The sequence below is a fragment of the Oryzias latipes genome, chromosome 18 (genome assembly GCF_002234675.1).
Source record: "Oryzias latipes chromosome 18, ASM223467v1".
Taxonomy (NCBI): domain Eukaryota; kingdom Metazoa; phylum Chordata; class Actinopteri; order Beloniformes; family Adrianichthyidae; genus Oryzias; species Oryzias latipes.
The window spans coordinates 29,518,820-29,532,583 of NC_019876.2; the positions used below are offsets into that span (position 1 = coordinate 29,518,820).

The 13,764-nt window shown below is 48.1% G+C and overlaps 2 protein-coding genes across 2 annotated transcripts in view; one reads left to right on the plus strand and one right to left on the minus strand.

Annotated features, from left to right (window-relative positions):
- Nucleotides 1-1,058: 1,058 nt before the first annotated feature.
- Nucleotides 1,059-6,800, plus strand: hacd4 (3-hydroxyacyl-CoA dehydratase 4). Its single transcript, XM_004080072.4, has 7 exons — nucleotides 1,059-1,954; nucleotides 3,177-3,283; nucleotides 3,353-3,480; nucleotides 3,540-3,649; nucleotides 4,872-4,978; nucleotides 5,482-5,589; nucleotides 6,110-6,800. The coding sequence occupies exons 1-7, from the start codon at nucleotides 1,935-1,937 to the stop codon at nucleotides 6,190-6,192; spliced, it is 663 nt and encodes a 220-aa protein (XP_004080120.1). The 5' UTR covers nucleotides 1,059-1,934; the 3' UTR covers nucleotides 6,193-6,800.
- Nucleotides 4,547-13,764, minus strand: part of focad (focadhesin) — a 41,117-nt gene continuing 31,899 nt past the window's right edge. Inside the window, exons 29-44 of the mRNA XM_011487798.3 lie at nucleotides 13,614-13,761; nucleotides 13,078-13,197; nucleotides 12,861-12,983; nucleotides 12,666-12,743; nucleotides 11,760-11,831; nucleotides 11,577-11,679; nucleotides 11,426-11,506; nucleotides 11,225-11,353; nucleotides 11,042-11,157; nucleotides 9,637-9,897; nucleotides 9,378-9,467; nucleotides 9,129-9,306; nucleotides 8,813-8,910; nucleotides 7,733-7,984; nucleotides 7,488-7,563; nucleotides 4,547-6,474 (exon numbers count right to left, since the gene is read on the minus strand). Coding sequence (XP_011486100.1) covers nucleotides 6,401-6,474; nucleotides 7,488-7,563; nucleotides 7,733-7,984; nucleotides 8,813-8,910; nucleotides 9,129-9,306; nucleotides 9,378-9,467; nucleotides 9,637-9,897; nucleotides 11,042-11,157; nucleotides 11,225-11,353; nucleotides 11,426-11,506; nucleotides 11,577-11,679; nucleotides 11,760-11,831; nucleotides 12,666-12,743; nucleotides 12,861-12,983; nucleotides 13,078-13,197; nucleotides 13,614-13,761 — 1,999 coding nt within the window. The 3' untranslated portion in view covers nucleotides 4,547-6,400. The remainder of the gene's footprint in view (nucleotides 6,475-7,487; nucleotides 7,564-7,732; nucleotides 7,985-8,812; nucleotides 8,911-9,128; nucleotides 9,307-9,377; nucleotides 9,468-9,636; nucleotides 9,898-11,041; nucleotides 11,158-11,224; nucleotides 11,354-11,425; nucleotides 11,507-11,576; nucleotides 11,680-11,759; nucleotides 11,832-12,665; nucleotides 12,744-12,860; nucleotides 12,984-13,077; nucleotides 13,198-13,613; nucleotides 13,762-13,764) is intronic.

The following is a 13,764-nucleotide window of genomic DNA, read 5'->3' on the forward strand; positions in this document are numbered from 1 at the left end:
CAGTACGGTGAGCTTCACCATCTGCTGCAGGAGCTGTGTCTATAACGGCGCTTTCATTGGTACGTCCGTCTCTCTGTGACCCAGTTTGACGACTAGCTGTCCGGCACTAGTCTGAGGAGGGAAAAATTTAAAAGTAGGAATAAAATTACAGGATATGATTATTATTGTCTCAATACAAAAAAAGAAAACTATCATGAGGTTCAGGAAGAGAACGATCAGATTTTCTCCTGTGTTGGTTTTGCACTCCCCCCGCTGATCGCATCACTGAACAAGTCATGGGCCAAAGCTGGTTGCCTGAAGGGTACCAGGTACTAGACGCAACACGTCTGTTAAAGTTCTGATTTTTAACTCTGCATACGCCATGCTGCAACACCCAAATAAAGCTGATAACCTCTCGTGTCTGTACCACGACTGTGTCTCAAAACTGGACTGAGTGACTCCGCCCCCCTGGTGTTCCAAACAGGAAGTGGTTCCAAGAAGCCAAAATCCCATAGAGAAACAACAGCTGTTAGTCATTCCATTGGTCAGAAGAACCAATCTGGTTCTAATACCTGTTCAAAGTCTTCTTGATAATCCTCATTTTTTCTGTAGCGTAAATTATAAACTGACCAACCAGATGTCTCAATAAAACTAGGTGGCGTTGCATCAAACGTTTGGGTGTTTGATTGACAGATTCCTCCGAGCTCGCTTTCAGTGGACAGGGTGTGGCCTTCTAACATTCTGGATCCTGATTGGACGGAGTGGTTGCCATAGAAATGTAGACTCTCAGCAACACAGACCAACGGCTTATCGAGGACGTCTAGATCCAACGTGACAACGGACATCTGGCAGAAAAATGGCGACCGAGAAAACGGAACATTTTCCATTGGTGATGTCACATTCGCTCAGTCCAGTTCTCTCATACAGTCGATTGTCTGTACATTGACTTTACAACGGAAGTGGACGCCTCTGCCGCGCAAATGGCATTCGGCGTTAAGGCAGCTTTGTTTAGGATTTCATGCCTAACTGTTTTCTACAGCTTCTTCTCCTAAATCATGACCCTGTTGCTGTGAGTTCTTAGAGAGTTTAATGAAATTAGAAAAAGATGTTCAAGACCAAAAAAAACAGGATCACTTCAAAAAAAGTACTTTGTGAGAAAAAAGACTTTAGCGCTTTTCTGTAAACTTCTGAATGGAAGAAAAATGCAGCAAAATTCTTTCAAAACATTGCAACAGGTTTACAGCAACAACATGCAAAAAAGAAACATACCCCCATTGAAACTTACCTCCACTGTAACATACCCCCACTGACCAAACCGGCCAGTCCCGGTACAAAAACATGGAAACACTGGAGCTAAAATCATTATTAAAGAAAAGATTGATGGAAGAATTGATACAGAAAATGGATTTACATATATAAAAGTGAGAGTAAATGTAAATAAATGCATAAATAGGTTCAAATAGTGTCCTTGTTGCTGCAGTTCAGGCCAACATTGTAAATAAGAAATCGTTCTTCATGTTTCGCCTGGGTAAATGCAGGTTTCTATCAGTTGGATCTACAGGCGGCTGAATGATGAACTGAGCTCATGATGAATCACACATTTGTGTTTTCCAGTTTGACACCCTCCCTATTCTAGATGCCCCGTCCGTTTTGTTGCGTGTCACAGTCATGTGTGGTATCTTTGACCAAAAGTGTGTCTTTTCTCTCTGAATGCCAGTTTCAGCCCCCACTGTGCTGCTCCACCTCTCTGCTCTGTCTTTAGAGGGGCGGGGCGCTTCAACTTCTGCCTCACATGTGGAAGTTTTCACTTCCTTTTGGCGGTGAAGCCACAGCAGCTGTAATCAGTGTGAGGAAAGCGTTTACTGTTGGGATATTGCAGCACTTCTCTCTGCTTCCACTCGATGGAGGACGGCAGCTGAACGGCAGCTGAACGGAGAAACTCACTCAGAGCTGCAATGGAAGAATTCAGAGGAATGTGAGTAATTCCAGACTTTCAGGGGGTGATGGTCATGAAGGAATGCTCTGAGAGAGTCCAGGTAGTCTGTCTGTTGAAGCCTTCTTACTGACGGGGAAATACCGGTTTCATGTTCCACGGTTCGTTTCTTATTCCCCAGAAGCTGCTGGAGTCCTGCACTAAAGGGCCAGATCTTCCTAAAAGTTCTTCACCCACAGCTGCATGTGCTGCTCCACACAAAACCCAGCAGAGTTCTTTCATTTGGAGGGTTAACACCAGGAAATGTGGAGCCCAGATGCTCAGAAAGATCAAGTCTGAGCCTGACGGACTCTTTTGTTTGGTTCTGGGCTGCGTGACAACAGCCTGTTCATGTGTGTTTTTGTGAACTCTGGCTTTAATTTGATCATTGAGAGGATCTGAGAGTCTCACCGCCCAGTTTGTGTTCTTTGGGGAACACAAAGGGTTAAATGCTAAGAAGTAAACCAACAGCAGCTGTAGAAATGCTGTAGCTCTGTGCTGCACGCTGACTTCAGGTTCAATCTGCAGAGTTCTGCATGAACCACAGTCGAGGTCAAACTGTGGACAGTCCTGAAGAAAAGGCTGCTTTTTGGGGTTTTTAACCAGATTTTGAAGCATTTTGTCACGCTGGAGGAGGAATGGAAAAGTTAAGATTAAAATCAGGAGCAGATGGTTTAAAAAAGCCTGTAGTCGTTACACTGGGCGGGGCCAAAGACTCCATGCTCCGCCCCTTTCTGATCATTCACTGTCAGACCAACAGATCCATGATTGTCTGTGTTTTCCTGGTCTGAGCTGGAATCTGGATCAGAACTGGACGGATGGACGGATCTGATGTTGCTGCTTTTTTTGTTGCACTGCTAATGTTAGCTTGGGGGTGTGAGGGGCTGTAAGCTAGCGGGAGAAAGTAAACAAAGGGATGATGGGAAATTAGCACGGGCCCAACTCCTCGCCAACAGTCTAGCCCACAATTAATGTATTAATTAATGTATTTCTAATAAAGAAATGTATAATCCAGGGGCTAAAAACAGATCATCAGGATTTAAAAACCAATGGGAACACTTTACACTAGATCAGCAGATGATCGGAGTGGAACTCTAACAGGAAGCTGCTTTCCCCCCTAAGGTGGCAGATGGAGTAACTTATAAAAATAATTGTAATCATTATTTTAGCGGATGAACTTTTTGCTAAAAGTAAAAGGTCCTGTTTTCCTGTGTATCTTCTGCAGGCTCAGCTTTAGGTTCGTCTACATTTTCACCTACAACCTGTTCCAGTTCTGCGGTCACACCTGGATTCTGGCCAATACCATCACAAGGTTTTTCACCTTTGGGACAGGTACGAATGAAAACCTCCTCCTTTCAGTCCTTGGTCAGCCGGAAACAGAAGCTCATGGTGTCTCTGCAGACGCTCTGGCGGACACCTTCTACTCGGTGGGCTTTGTGATGAGCCTCTGCCAGCTCCTGTCCGCCCTGGAGCTGTTCCACATCGCAGACGGGATCGAGAAAGCCAGACTCCTTCCTCGCTTCCTTCAGGTGAGTCTGACCACGTGCACTGCTGTCCCTCCCCTGGACTGATGCTGGTCTCCTTCCAGGTTATGGAGAAGAACATATTGCTGCTCGTGGTCAACATGTGTGAGGAAATTCAGAGGAAGCCCGTGGTGTGTTTGCAGTTCTTCCTGTGGAACATTCTGGACCTCCTGCGGTACGTCCCCGTTGGGAGATACGACGTTCTCATTGGTGGGAGGAGCTTCATTTAGCATTTTCATCGTGTTTGTAATGATGACCGAGGCTCAGCATTGGTCATTTACATGCATGTTAACCCTTGTGCTATCCTAGGCACTTTAACATTGGGAGTTGGGTCATCTAGACCCACTAGACAGTGCTCTGAACCTTTTTTCTTCAATGATTTGTGATCTTCACTGGTGTCCATGGATTACATGAAATCTTTCCACCTTTATCCACCTTTGTCATGGTAGGGAGAACACAACAATGGAAGGGGGGGTCATCTTGACCCCATAGGATAGCACAAGGGTTCATCGGTTTGCTTGTTTGTCCAGATAAAGTTGAAATGATGTTTTCAGAGTAACGGGCCAGCCAAAAAAGCCTTGGCTGACTCAAAGTGCACTGAGATGAGACTCAAAGACTTGACTGGATCATTTGGACTGAAGTTCTGCCTTAAAGCAGAACTTCCTGCTCTGCTCCAACCCCTCTGCCTTTGCTGACGGCCATCGTCAGGCTTCTGCGGATCTGGATGATGAATCAGGACAACGTGGGAAACATCCCCAAAGACGTCCCGTACCCTCACCAGAACTAGCTCCCACCGTAACCCAAGTCAATTCTGTGGTTTTCCTTTTCTGAGGCGATTCTCAACAGTGAAACGGGAAGTTTAGCCCAAAGAAGCAGAAGCTTTCAAATATTTAGATCATCTGGATGGAAGTATAGTGCGTTTGTTTGGGTACATACTGTTCTTGCAGAGGTTAGGCCCATGTGAGGCCGCTCCTGCTCCAACTGAAGGCCCTATTGACCTGATGGAAACCTGAAACGCAGAGGTCGTCTACCAACCTGCTGAGTATGGAAGCATGTCTGCTATTGACTTTCATTTTTAATGATGCTACAGAAATGCTTCCATACATGAAAGCATCACTGGATTCTGGAGCGGCAGCAGCTTTTGAGCTGAAGAACTACTTTTATTTTGAAAGGTTAAATGATGTTTGTTAGTACATAATAAAGGAATTGTGGGTTTCTTCAGCCCTCGGCTTCACCGGATGTTCAACATTTATGGAAGAAACAAATGAAAACGCTCATCAGCTGTTTGAGCGGCGGCGCCCTGAGCCTTTCAGAGCCGCCGTGTGGGCGTGGCCGTCATGTGTAGCACGTATAATACCCCATAACCTTAAATGAAAGCGTGTTGTGTGTGACGACAGGTACCCGCACGAGCTGCTGTGTGTCGTGGCCACGCCCCCCATCGCCATGCTGTGGACGCGCTACTCCCTCTGGATCCCTGTATACACCCTGTCCGTGATCAATGAAGGTGACTCCCAGCATGCATCAGGCTGATTCAGGAATGATCCTGTTGGCGGTGCAGAAATATGCCGGGCAGAGCCGTAAGCTCCCTGCTCTCATCGATGGGAGGGGAAGGGGGGGGCGGAGATGCTCCACCCCACACCTCAGAGGTGACTTTTTAATGAACTCCTGCCGCTCTGCAGAAACTATGTCCAAGAAAACGACACATCATCGTAAATAAGAGAACTCTGGGAACGATTTGGAAATAGATCAGAACGACAAATAAAAACAGGAAACATTATTTCTAATTGAAGACAATGAACGGGGAAAGAAAGAAATGTTAAAAAATAGAGTAAAGTAGAAACAGTAAAGAATCAACCATTCTAGGTTATTTTGGGGTTTTCCCTTCTTTTCACGTCTCATTTCCTTCACTCTGGTTCTTGTTGTTCTCCAGCGTTTACCGGCCAGTCTTTGTTCTGAATTCCTCCATGCGTTTCTGCGGTAACCTTCAGTTCTTCCCGTCGGCTTTAGGCACCCTGATCTACCAGGTCCTGACCCTCCCTGAGCCAGCGGCCTCCAACTGCCCGGACCTCCACGGCCCCTTGTCCTCCATGGCCTACCTGCCCGTTCTCGCCATCGGTGAGAAAACCAAACATGTTCTGTTGTCCAACCAGACGTGAAAACACAAAAACAGGCCCGGTTGGTCGATTTGACATCCAACCAGAACTCTAAAAGGCAAAGTAGTAGCAGCTGATTCCGTTTCCATTAGGATCCCTGCAGTCTTCCTGTTTCCTTCTGGACACAGCAGCAGAACAGAATCTACTGCTTCTTCACACTGGATCAGGACTTCCATTTGTCTGAATAATCGTGAAGATCAGCCAGAACCCACTGTTGTTTCTATAAATCAATGTTTAAATTAGACGTTTTAAGGTAATAAAAACTGTAAAGGAGGCAGAGGAGAACATCCGTGCAACATGCATTAAATGTAGGCAGTGGCCTTTAGCTGTAGTGCAGCATGGAGGAGGCCTAAATGCTGCCACATGTGCATTTATTTATTTTTTGGGGAGGGGGGCTCAGCATAGTTATTAATGACGCCACGTTCCTGAACTCTGACCCTGTGTTTCTGTTTTGTAGCAGCTGCCTGTTTCTTCTTTTTCAGGAGCCGGCATCGCGGTGTGGCAGCTCCTGAAGGAGAGACGGCAGCATCTGGAGAGGTGGAGCAGGAGGAGGAAGGAGAACTGATGGAGTCTTTGATCTTTGTTGGCTCGCCGCGCTCTGCGGGACGTTGAACGGACACTTGTGAGGCGATGAAGAGGACGGGACTGACGGTCTTCGTTGGGCTGGGATGAAGGCCATCCTCCGGAACCACTCCAGTTTTCTCAGCAGCCGTCTCCATCCAGCAGGAAGGTCAAGCGTCGCCGCGGTAACCACAGGACCGTGGTGCAGTGGGCTACCAGCCGTAGGCCTGAGTCCACACGGCTTTCTTCCTGAACTCGGTGGAGGACTTCAGAGCCAAGAGAGCAGCTGAAACGACGATGCAAAGAAACGTTTAGAGCTTTTCAGGAGGAAAAACGAGTGAAATGTCAAATAAAAAGTTTTTTAGTGCAGCTGTTTGTGCTAAAACAAGGAAACTGTTGGGTGACGGAGCAAACCTCATCACACGGACCAGAACACAGAAAATCTCTGTTTTGACGTGAAACATTTATGAGTTCTGCTCAATAGATGAAGCTGAATAATCTTTACCAAGAAAAAACTGATAAACCTTGAAGCAAATCAACATAACTGTGTCAAGAAAAAGAGTTCAAAACAACTTATTTCATCTGTGTTTGGATAAAAACAGTACATGTCAGAAAAAAAGGGTTAGAGGAGCGTTTTTCATCTAAAGTCCGTGTCCCACAGCCGCTACGTATGTTTAGTGCATATGTCACGGATGTAAGCGGGTCATACGTGAATCTATGTGGTAAAAGTGAGAAAGTTGTGGTTTTTGGGTGAAATGTTCACAGATGTATCAGGAACCACGTTAAAACCACAGAAGAAGTAGGAATAAACACGCTAAGAACACGTAAACCAACGTAGAACATGAACCGTGTGATTATTGTGATGTTTATCTGTATCTCATCAGTGATTCATGCATCAATGATGTCATCTGAACGTGATCTGTGCGCCGTATACGTGATCTAAAAGTTACACATCAGTGGTTCATGCATGAAAAGTCTGTTAGACAAACGTCCTGGAAAGACACACATTAGTGGATGAATCTCACAAAAATGTAAGATTTACGTAATAATTGTGTAAAAACTACATAAAATACACATAAACTGCATAATTCTCAACCAGCTAAATACTCTGAACTGAATTCACATAAAGACCCGTCGGCTGAAACCCTCATCGGACATCTGAGCACATCGACAAACACAAGAAACACGTATGGATGACGTAGATCACACATGGATCACGGAAGACCGACATTTCATCTGTGGAACATGTATGTAGCTGCTGTGAGACACGACCTTGACAGACGTGCATGCGGTCCTCACCTTTGGCTGTGCGGATGGTCGCGGCGGACAGACGGGGATCAGGACCGTCTGCTATACTGAGAAGCCAGTCTATGAACTGACACACAACAGACGGACAGTCAACATCCCAAAAGCTTTTCTAACATAGCCTGAAATGCACGGTTTCCATGGAGACAGACGTTTGAGGCAACGAGACAGAACTACGATGCAAACCACAGGTCTGCTCCTCCATCCCCTCTGACCGGCGGCGGAGCGGTGAGACCCACCTTTGGCGTCTGGCTGCTCCACGGCTCTTTGTCCAGCAGCACAGGCAGGCTGTAGCAGACTCCCAGCAGGCACTGCTGCAAGGCGTGGTCAGCCTGCACGTCCACGCCGTACAGACTGTGTGTCAACAGTGGGGGCGTGGGCTCTGGTTGCCATGGAAACCACTGGGTCCTGATGCCCAGCAGCAGTGGCATGCGGTGGTCCGCCCAGCAGACGACAGCAGCGGCGAAGAGCTGGAAGAGGAAGTCTGTGGCCTGCAGGTGAGACAGAAAGAGGTTTCCACACATGTCAGTCCAACCTCAGCGCCCCACCACTCCTAAAGGTCCGAGTCCCGGTTCCTCCACTTTCAGGGTCCTAGAACATGGAACCTCCATGTAAACGATACCTTAGGGTTATAAACGGGTTTCTGTGGCATTTTTCTGACGACGGAGGAACAGAATCAGGAGCAGATGAAAAAAAGAGCTTTATGTGACATAGTAACTACCAGAAAGGGGCGGGGCCACAAGCTCTATGCCCCACCCCTTTCTGGTCATCCACCTGCAGACAAACAGATCCAAGAACGTCTTTGTTTTTCTGATCTGAGCTCGAATCTGGATCAGAACTGTTGGATGGAATGTTAGGCTGGGGGTGTGAGGGGCTGTAAGCTAGAGGGAGAATGGAAACAAAGAGCTCTCAGCAACGATTTTGGCTAAAATCATCATAATCATGATGAGAAGACCACCGGGAACGCTCAGAAGATGATCAGAGGGGGACTTTCCTGAAGAACTTTATTAGTTTTATTGCTCACTTATAGAGTCCAGGATGTTTGACAGTCTGACCTTCAGGTCAGCCGGTTTGTTCCTTTGACAACATCTGGAAGATCGTTCAGGAACTGAACCAGAAAGAGGATCCTAACACGTCAGCGGTCGTGTTGTTCTGCTTCCTGTTTAAATTCTGTTCCTGATCCATGACCGTCCTTCAGGTGAGTGAGGCCTTCTTCCAAACGTGTCCTCTCCGTCTTTGTGTGCTCTCAACCCCCCCCATAGGAGGGCAGTTCTCCAACGATGGAGTTTTTAAGACGTTCCTCACAGCAGCTCACATACCAGCTTCGGGTCTCCGCCGGTGACAGACGCTGCTCCATAGGCCACGTTCCGGATGTGTCCCATCAGCTCCTGGAGCCACTCCATGCGCTTCGACACACCTGAGGAGCAAAGCAGAGCAGCGGGGGCTGTTTTAGGCAGAAAGACGACCCGCAGACAGTCAGTAAGACCGGAACGCTCAAACGTGTCCATGCTTTGCTGAAATGGACGTCGTGGACAGCATCTGAACAACTTCTAGGAAATGTTTGTCCTTATTTGCAATCAGCGCTGAATTTGGTTTGATAAAAGTGTCTGAATCCCGCTGGTGGGGGGGCCGGACCTGTGTTGGTACTGGGGGAGAGGCGGCACTGGTAAAAAGCCTGTAGGAGGAGCCAGCCCACTCTGTGGCGCGGCCAACCGCGAATCACGCCGGCGATGACATCGTTGAGTCCCAACAGAGGAACGCGGCCCCGGGAGGCGAGGTACGCCAGGATGAAGGCGGTCTTCTCCATCTGAGTCTGGACAGAACCCAGCAGATGTTACATCCAAACCGGCAGCCCCGGACTGGCTCGTGCGTTCTGGGCGGTACCTCTGAGACTCCTGCAATCCTGTCGATCTCCGAGTCGTTCATCTCGGACAAGCACTTGGCCACGCCCACATACAAATCCACTTCTTTGTCCTAAAACAGACAGATTTAGACAACAGGAAGTTGGTCGGCTGCTTAACAGGACTCTTCAGGTTTCTAAAGGAGGAGGAGGAGGAGGAGGAGCCCATCCTGTGCTCCAGCTGCTTCAATTGTCCCTTCAGTGCTTCCATAGGAAACATTCTCAAAGCCGTTTTTGAGTCACCTGGATCTGTTCAGGCAGCAGGTTAAAGATCTTCTCGGCGGCGGAGCAAAGCAGGGTCCAGCCGGCGCTCCTGGGGTTGGGGAGCGCCATGGCCGAAGCCAGGCCCCGCAGCAGAGACGAGCACAGGGACAGCCGGCGGGGTCGAAGGTCGTCCTGGAACTGCTGGAGGCCCAGAGTCTCCACGAAGACCTGGAGCTTGTCCTCAGCGACGTGCTTCATCCACGCGCCCAGAGTCTCATAGAGGTGGGCTCGAGTCCGGTACTGGACAGAGGAAAATGGGAACTACTGCTACTTCAAAACTCTTTACCAAGTTCATTTTTACTTAACCTTAACAAGACTACGACGGAGTTTTAGGGCCACCAAAAAAAAAAGTAAAATTACGAGATTAAAGTGGAAGTGAGCATCAGAGCAGACCGACTGAACTCAATGAACAGGTGAGCTGAATGTTTAATGATTACGTTAGAAATGTTTAGAAGCTGATTTGTTTTATGATTTATTAACGTTTTATTTATTGATGGGTTGATGGGTGGTTTGCAGGATCTCTGCAGCCGTTGATGAAGACGTTGGTGTCCCTGCAGATGTTCACTTCAATCCTTCCTTCCACCAAAGACCAGATCTCTACGTCTGTGTGACGCTTCCGTCTGAGGAGGAGGAGCACTTTCTGGGATTTCTAACGTTGTAATGCTAATATAACAGACTATTTTCATTCCTCTTTATTGTTTTATGTTGAAACGGGACGTTTCATCTGCAGGAGGGGGCGTATGTAACACTGTTTACTTCAGCATTGGTGTTGGGATGACAGGTTCATGATGTAATGAGACAGATGACCTTCAGGTTATGTGAATGAAAAGCAGAATTAAGAATGCAGTGGTCCTCTACACCCAAACGTGTCTCTGAGCTCCTTATTTTACAGATGACACTCCGCTTTACCGACACTGAACCCCGGAAAGACGGCTACACTGAAAATAATCTGATTTGAGTCGCCAAAAGGTTCAGAATCTCCTTGTTTTTTAAACCTATCCAGAAATAAAGCTTCACAAAAGGCTCCACATATTTCATCTTCTAGCGAGGCTCCGATAAACAGAAAACTTTGGTGTTTTTTCCTCGTTAATCTATGACTTTTTTTCTAGTAAATTTACAAGATTTTAAATCGTAAATTTATGAGTTTTATTCTCGTAAATTTACAAAGTCAAAGTCGTAATACTGGCCCTAAAACTCCGTCATACAAGACAGATTCAGAAAAAGAATTCTTATTTTCAATTGCGGCCTCCTGCATTCATTCCTTCCTACAGAAAAGCCTGGCTCTGTGCTACCCATCATGCATTTAGAGATCTAAAAGAGTTGAAATGTGGATTATTTCACAGAGATTTTCAAGGTTTTGCTTAGTTGTCTTGCTAAAACTCACGCTGAGACTGTGCACGAGGGGCGGCGATAACCAGGAGCCCAGGAACAGAGAGGCGCTTTGGGAGGACTGGGCCTGAGTTGCTGCCAGAACCACACACTGGTGCTGCACCTCCTCTCCTGTGAAGGACACAAACCTGAAAGTGCTGCCGCCCCCCCCCCAGACCCAACCAGAAGGACGCTTTACCGAAGCTCAGCCGCATCAGAGGGGACAAGACCGCACTCCAGTTAACGGGAGGAAACTGGAAACTGCCTCCAGCCAGAGCCAGGGGGGTCAGAGCCGTCCTAACCAGAACAGGGGGGGCCTCCTCTGGACCTGGATCACAGCAAAAGAAACGTTTCAGGGACGGGCTGAGAGATGCAGAAGCGGGCGTTTGAGCGTTCAGACCTTTCTTTCCAGCTTCAACCAGGAAGTCTGTGATGGATCTGATGAGGCTCTTCTCTGAGAGGTAACTGAAATCCTGAGGGACTGGGAGGACAGTGCTGTCAATGCCTCCTCTGGTTCATCCAGAGCTCATGCGTGCAGACGGGCATGCTACCTGCAGTGTGGCTGTGGCTGCTGGACAGGTGGGCTAAATGCAGGTGTCCCAGCAGGCAGGCGCTGTTGGACTGCAGGCCGATGGCTCCAGAGCAGCTGACGATCTGCAGAGAGAGGAGACACGACCCTGACGTTGGTCCACAGATGGCAGCGGCGGGTCAGGAGGAGGGCGGCGGGCTCTTGCCTGGGTGAAGGCACGGATGACCTCGTTGAGTCGGCTCTGCTGCTGGGAGGACAGCTCCAGCTCGCTCTTCAGCTGCAAACACGCATTCATCACAGGTTAGCGGACGCCATCGTCACGCGGCTCATGTCCAGACAGAGGGTCAGAAGACGGAGGCAGCAGGTTTTCAGGAAGGTCACTGACATCTAAGGAACTCCAAATGGTTCCAACTTATTTAAGCTCCTCCCTGCCAAAGCCCACCTGATCCAGGTACCAGCAGCAGGTTCTGAAAGGCCAACAGATGTTACAGGGCTTCCAGGTGGAAGACCGATGGACTTCCTAACTTAAAGAGTCTATATCCTGCCTTTCTTAAGCCTTTCAGATTAAACTATATCATATGCATGATCATCCGTGACCTTTGCCCCCTAAAGCTGCCTCTGCTTGATGCTGGGACTGGAGGTTAAAGCACTAGAATCCAGTACTTCACCCAAAGACTAGATGGTTTCTTAGCGTGGCTCTGACTGCAGCTCAAAGAAACACTTGACTCACCAAATGGTGGGATTCCAGTGGAACTTTAAACTGACCATAAACACCTTTCTAGTCAGGTTTTTGGTTATTTATTCCTATTTATTGATTATTCCAAACTGAATATTGCAATATTTACAGTGTTTTAAAGTTAAAGCTGTTTTCAGTCCCTCCTACTCTGGACAAATTGTACAGTGTTGTGTGTTGATGCACTTCGCTCAAACATCTGATCTAATCGGATTAACCTGCTGCAGAAAAGATGTTTTCAGAAACTGAACATTAGCATCAATCTGTCAGCTAACATGTTATAATGCTCAGATTCAAAGTGCTCATGTGCTTTAACTGCCAGTGTAGATGATCAGATGCAGGGCTTCTGCCAGGCTGACCGTCGTGTGGACCCCATACCTGAATGAGGTAACTCTCTGACCCCACCAAAGCCACCAGGCCGTTGGCTGCAGCCAGTCGCTGCATGGTGGGACACCCCTGCAGCACAAACAACTGATCAGACTGGAAGACAGTTCTTTAACCTTCATCTAACCAAACGGATTGGGATTAGGCCAAAAGACAACATACGCTGCGCTAAAATGAGTGTTTGTGTACCTCTGCCAGCAAAATCTTGATCCAAGCAGCCAGCAGACGAGGGAAGATGTCCTCCGCTTTGCCGTGGCCAGACAACGCCAGGCCGTGGACGACCAGCCCGAGGGCGAGGGAGAAGCCCGGGGTCTGGAGGCAGCACGAGGAATCCAGATTTAACAATTGTTCACACGAGAAACCCTCCATACTTCTGTTCCAATGGTTCAAACTGCAAAGCACAAACCTGCTGGCTCTCCTCCGTGAGGGCTTGCAGCGTTTTCATGGCCTCCTCGGCCTTGGAAGCATCGGTCAGACCTCCGCAGAAGGAGGAGACGCTCACACAGGCCACAGAGTATGCCAGGACCTGAACAAACTCCGACTGGTTAGAAGACTGCTTGGGACATGGAAGGCAGAGATGTGTCCATTGGTTGTCTGTCCTACATTTCACCAACCCACCAGAACACCTGAGTTCCACTTTCATGATCCAAATCCAGAATGTGATAAAAAGAAAACACGACAACATGACTATCTCACTTACAGTGTAGACAGCTGTCACCCGTGTTACCTTCACAGCACCACAGCAGGAAAAGTCCGTACCCAACCCAGAACCTGACTCTGAGGTACCTGAGCCTTTGCCTGGTTTTTACCCGATTCTGTACCCGACTCTGATTCCAACTCTAAGCCATAATCTGTGCCCCCCTCTGAGTCTCCTCTTAGCCTGGCTTGTAACCGACCCCGTGCTTGACTTTAGAAAAAGAGCAAGTGTAAAGGATCTTTCACCTCCTGCAGCATGCGTCCTTGGCCTCCGCTGTTCTGCAGGTTCTCCAGCAGTCTGTCCAGAGTCCGGCAGACGTAGGCCCGTTGCTCAGTCTGTCCTTCGCTGCACATAGCTGACAGTACCAGAGCCAGGCCCAACAAGCAGCCAGTGCTG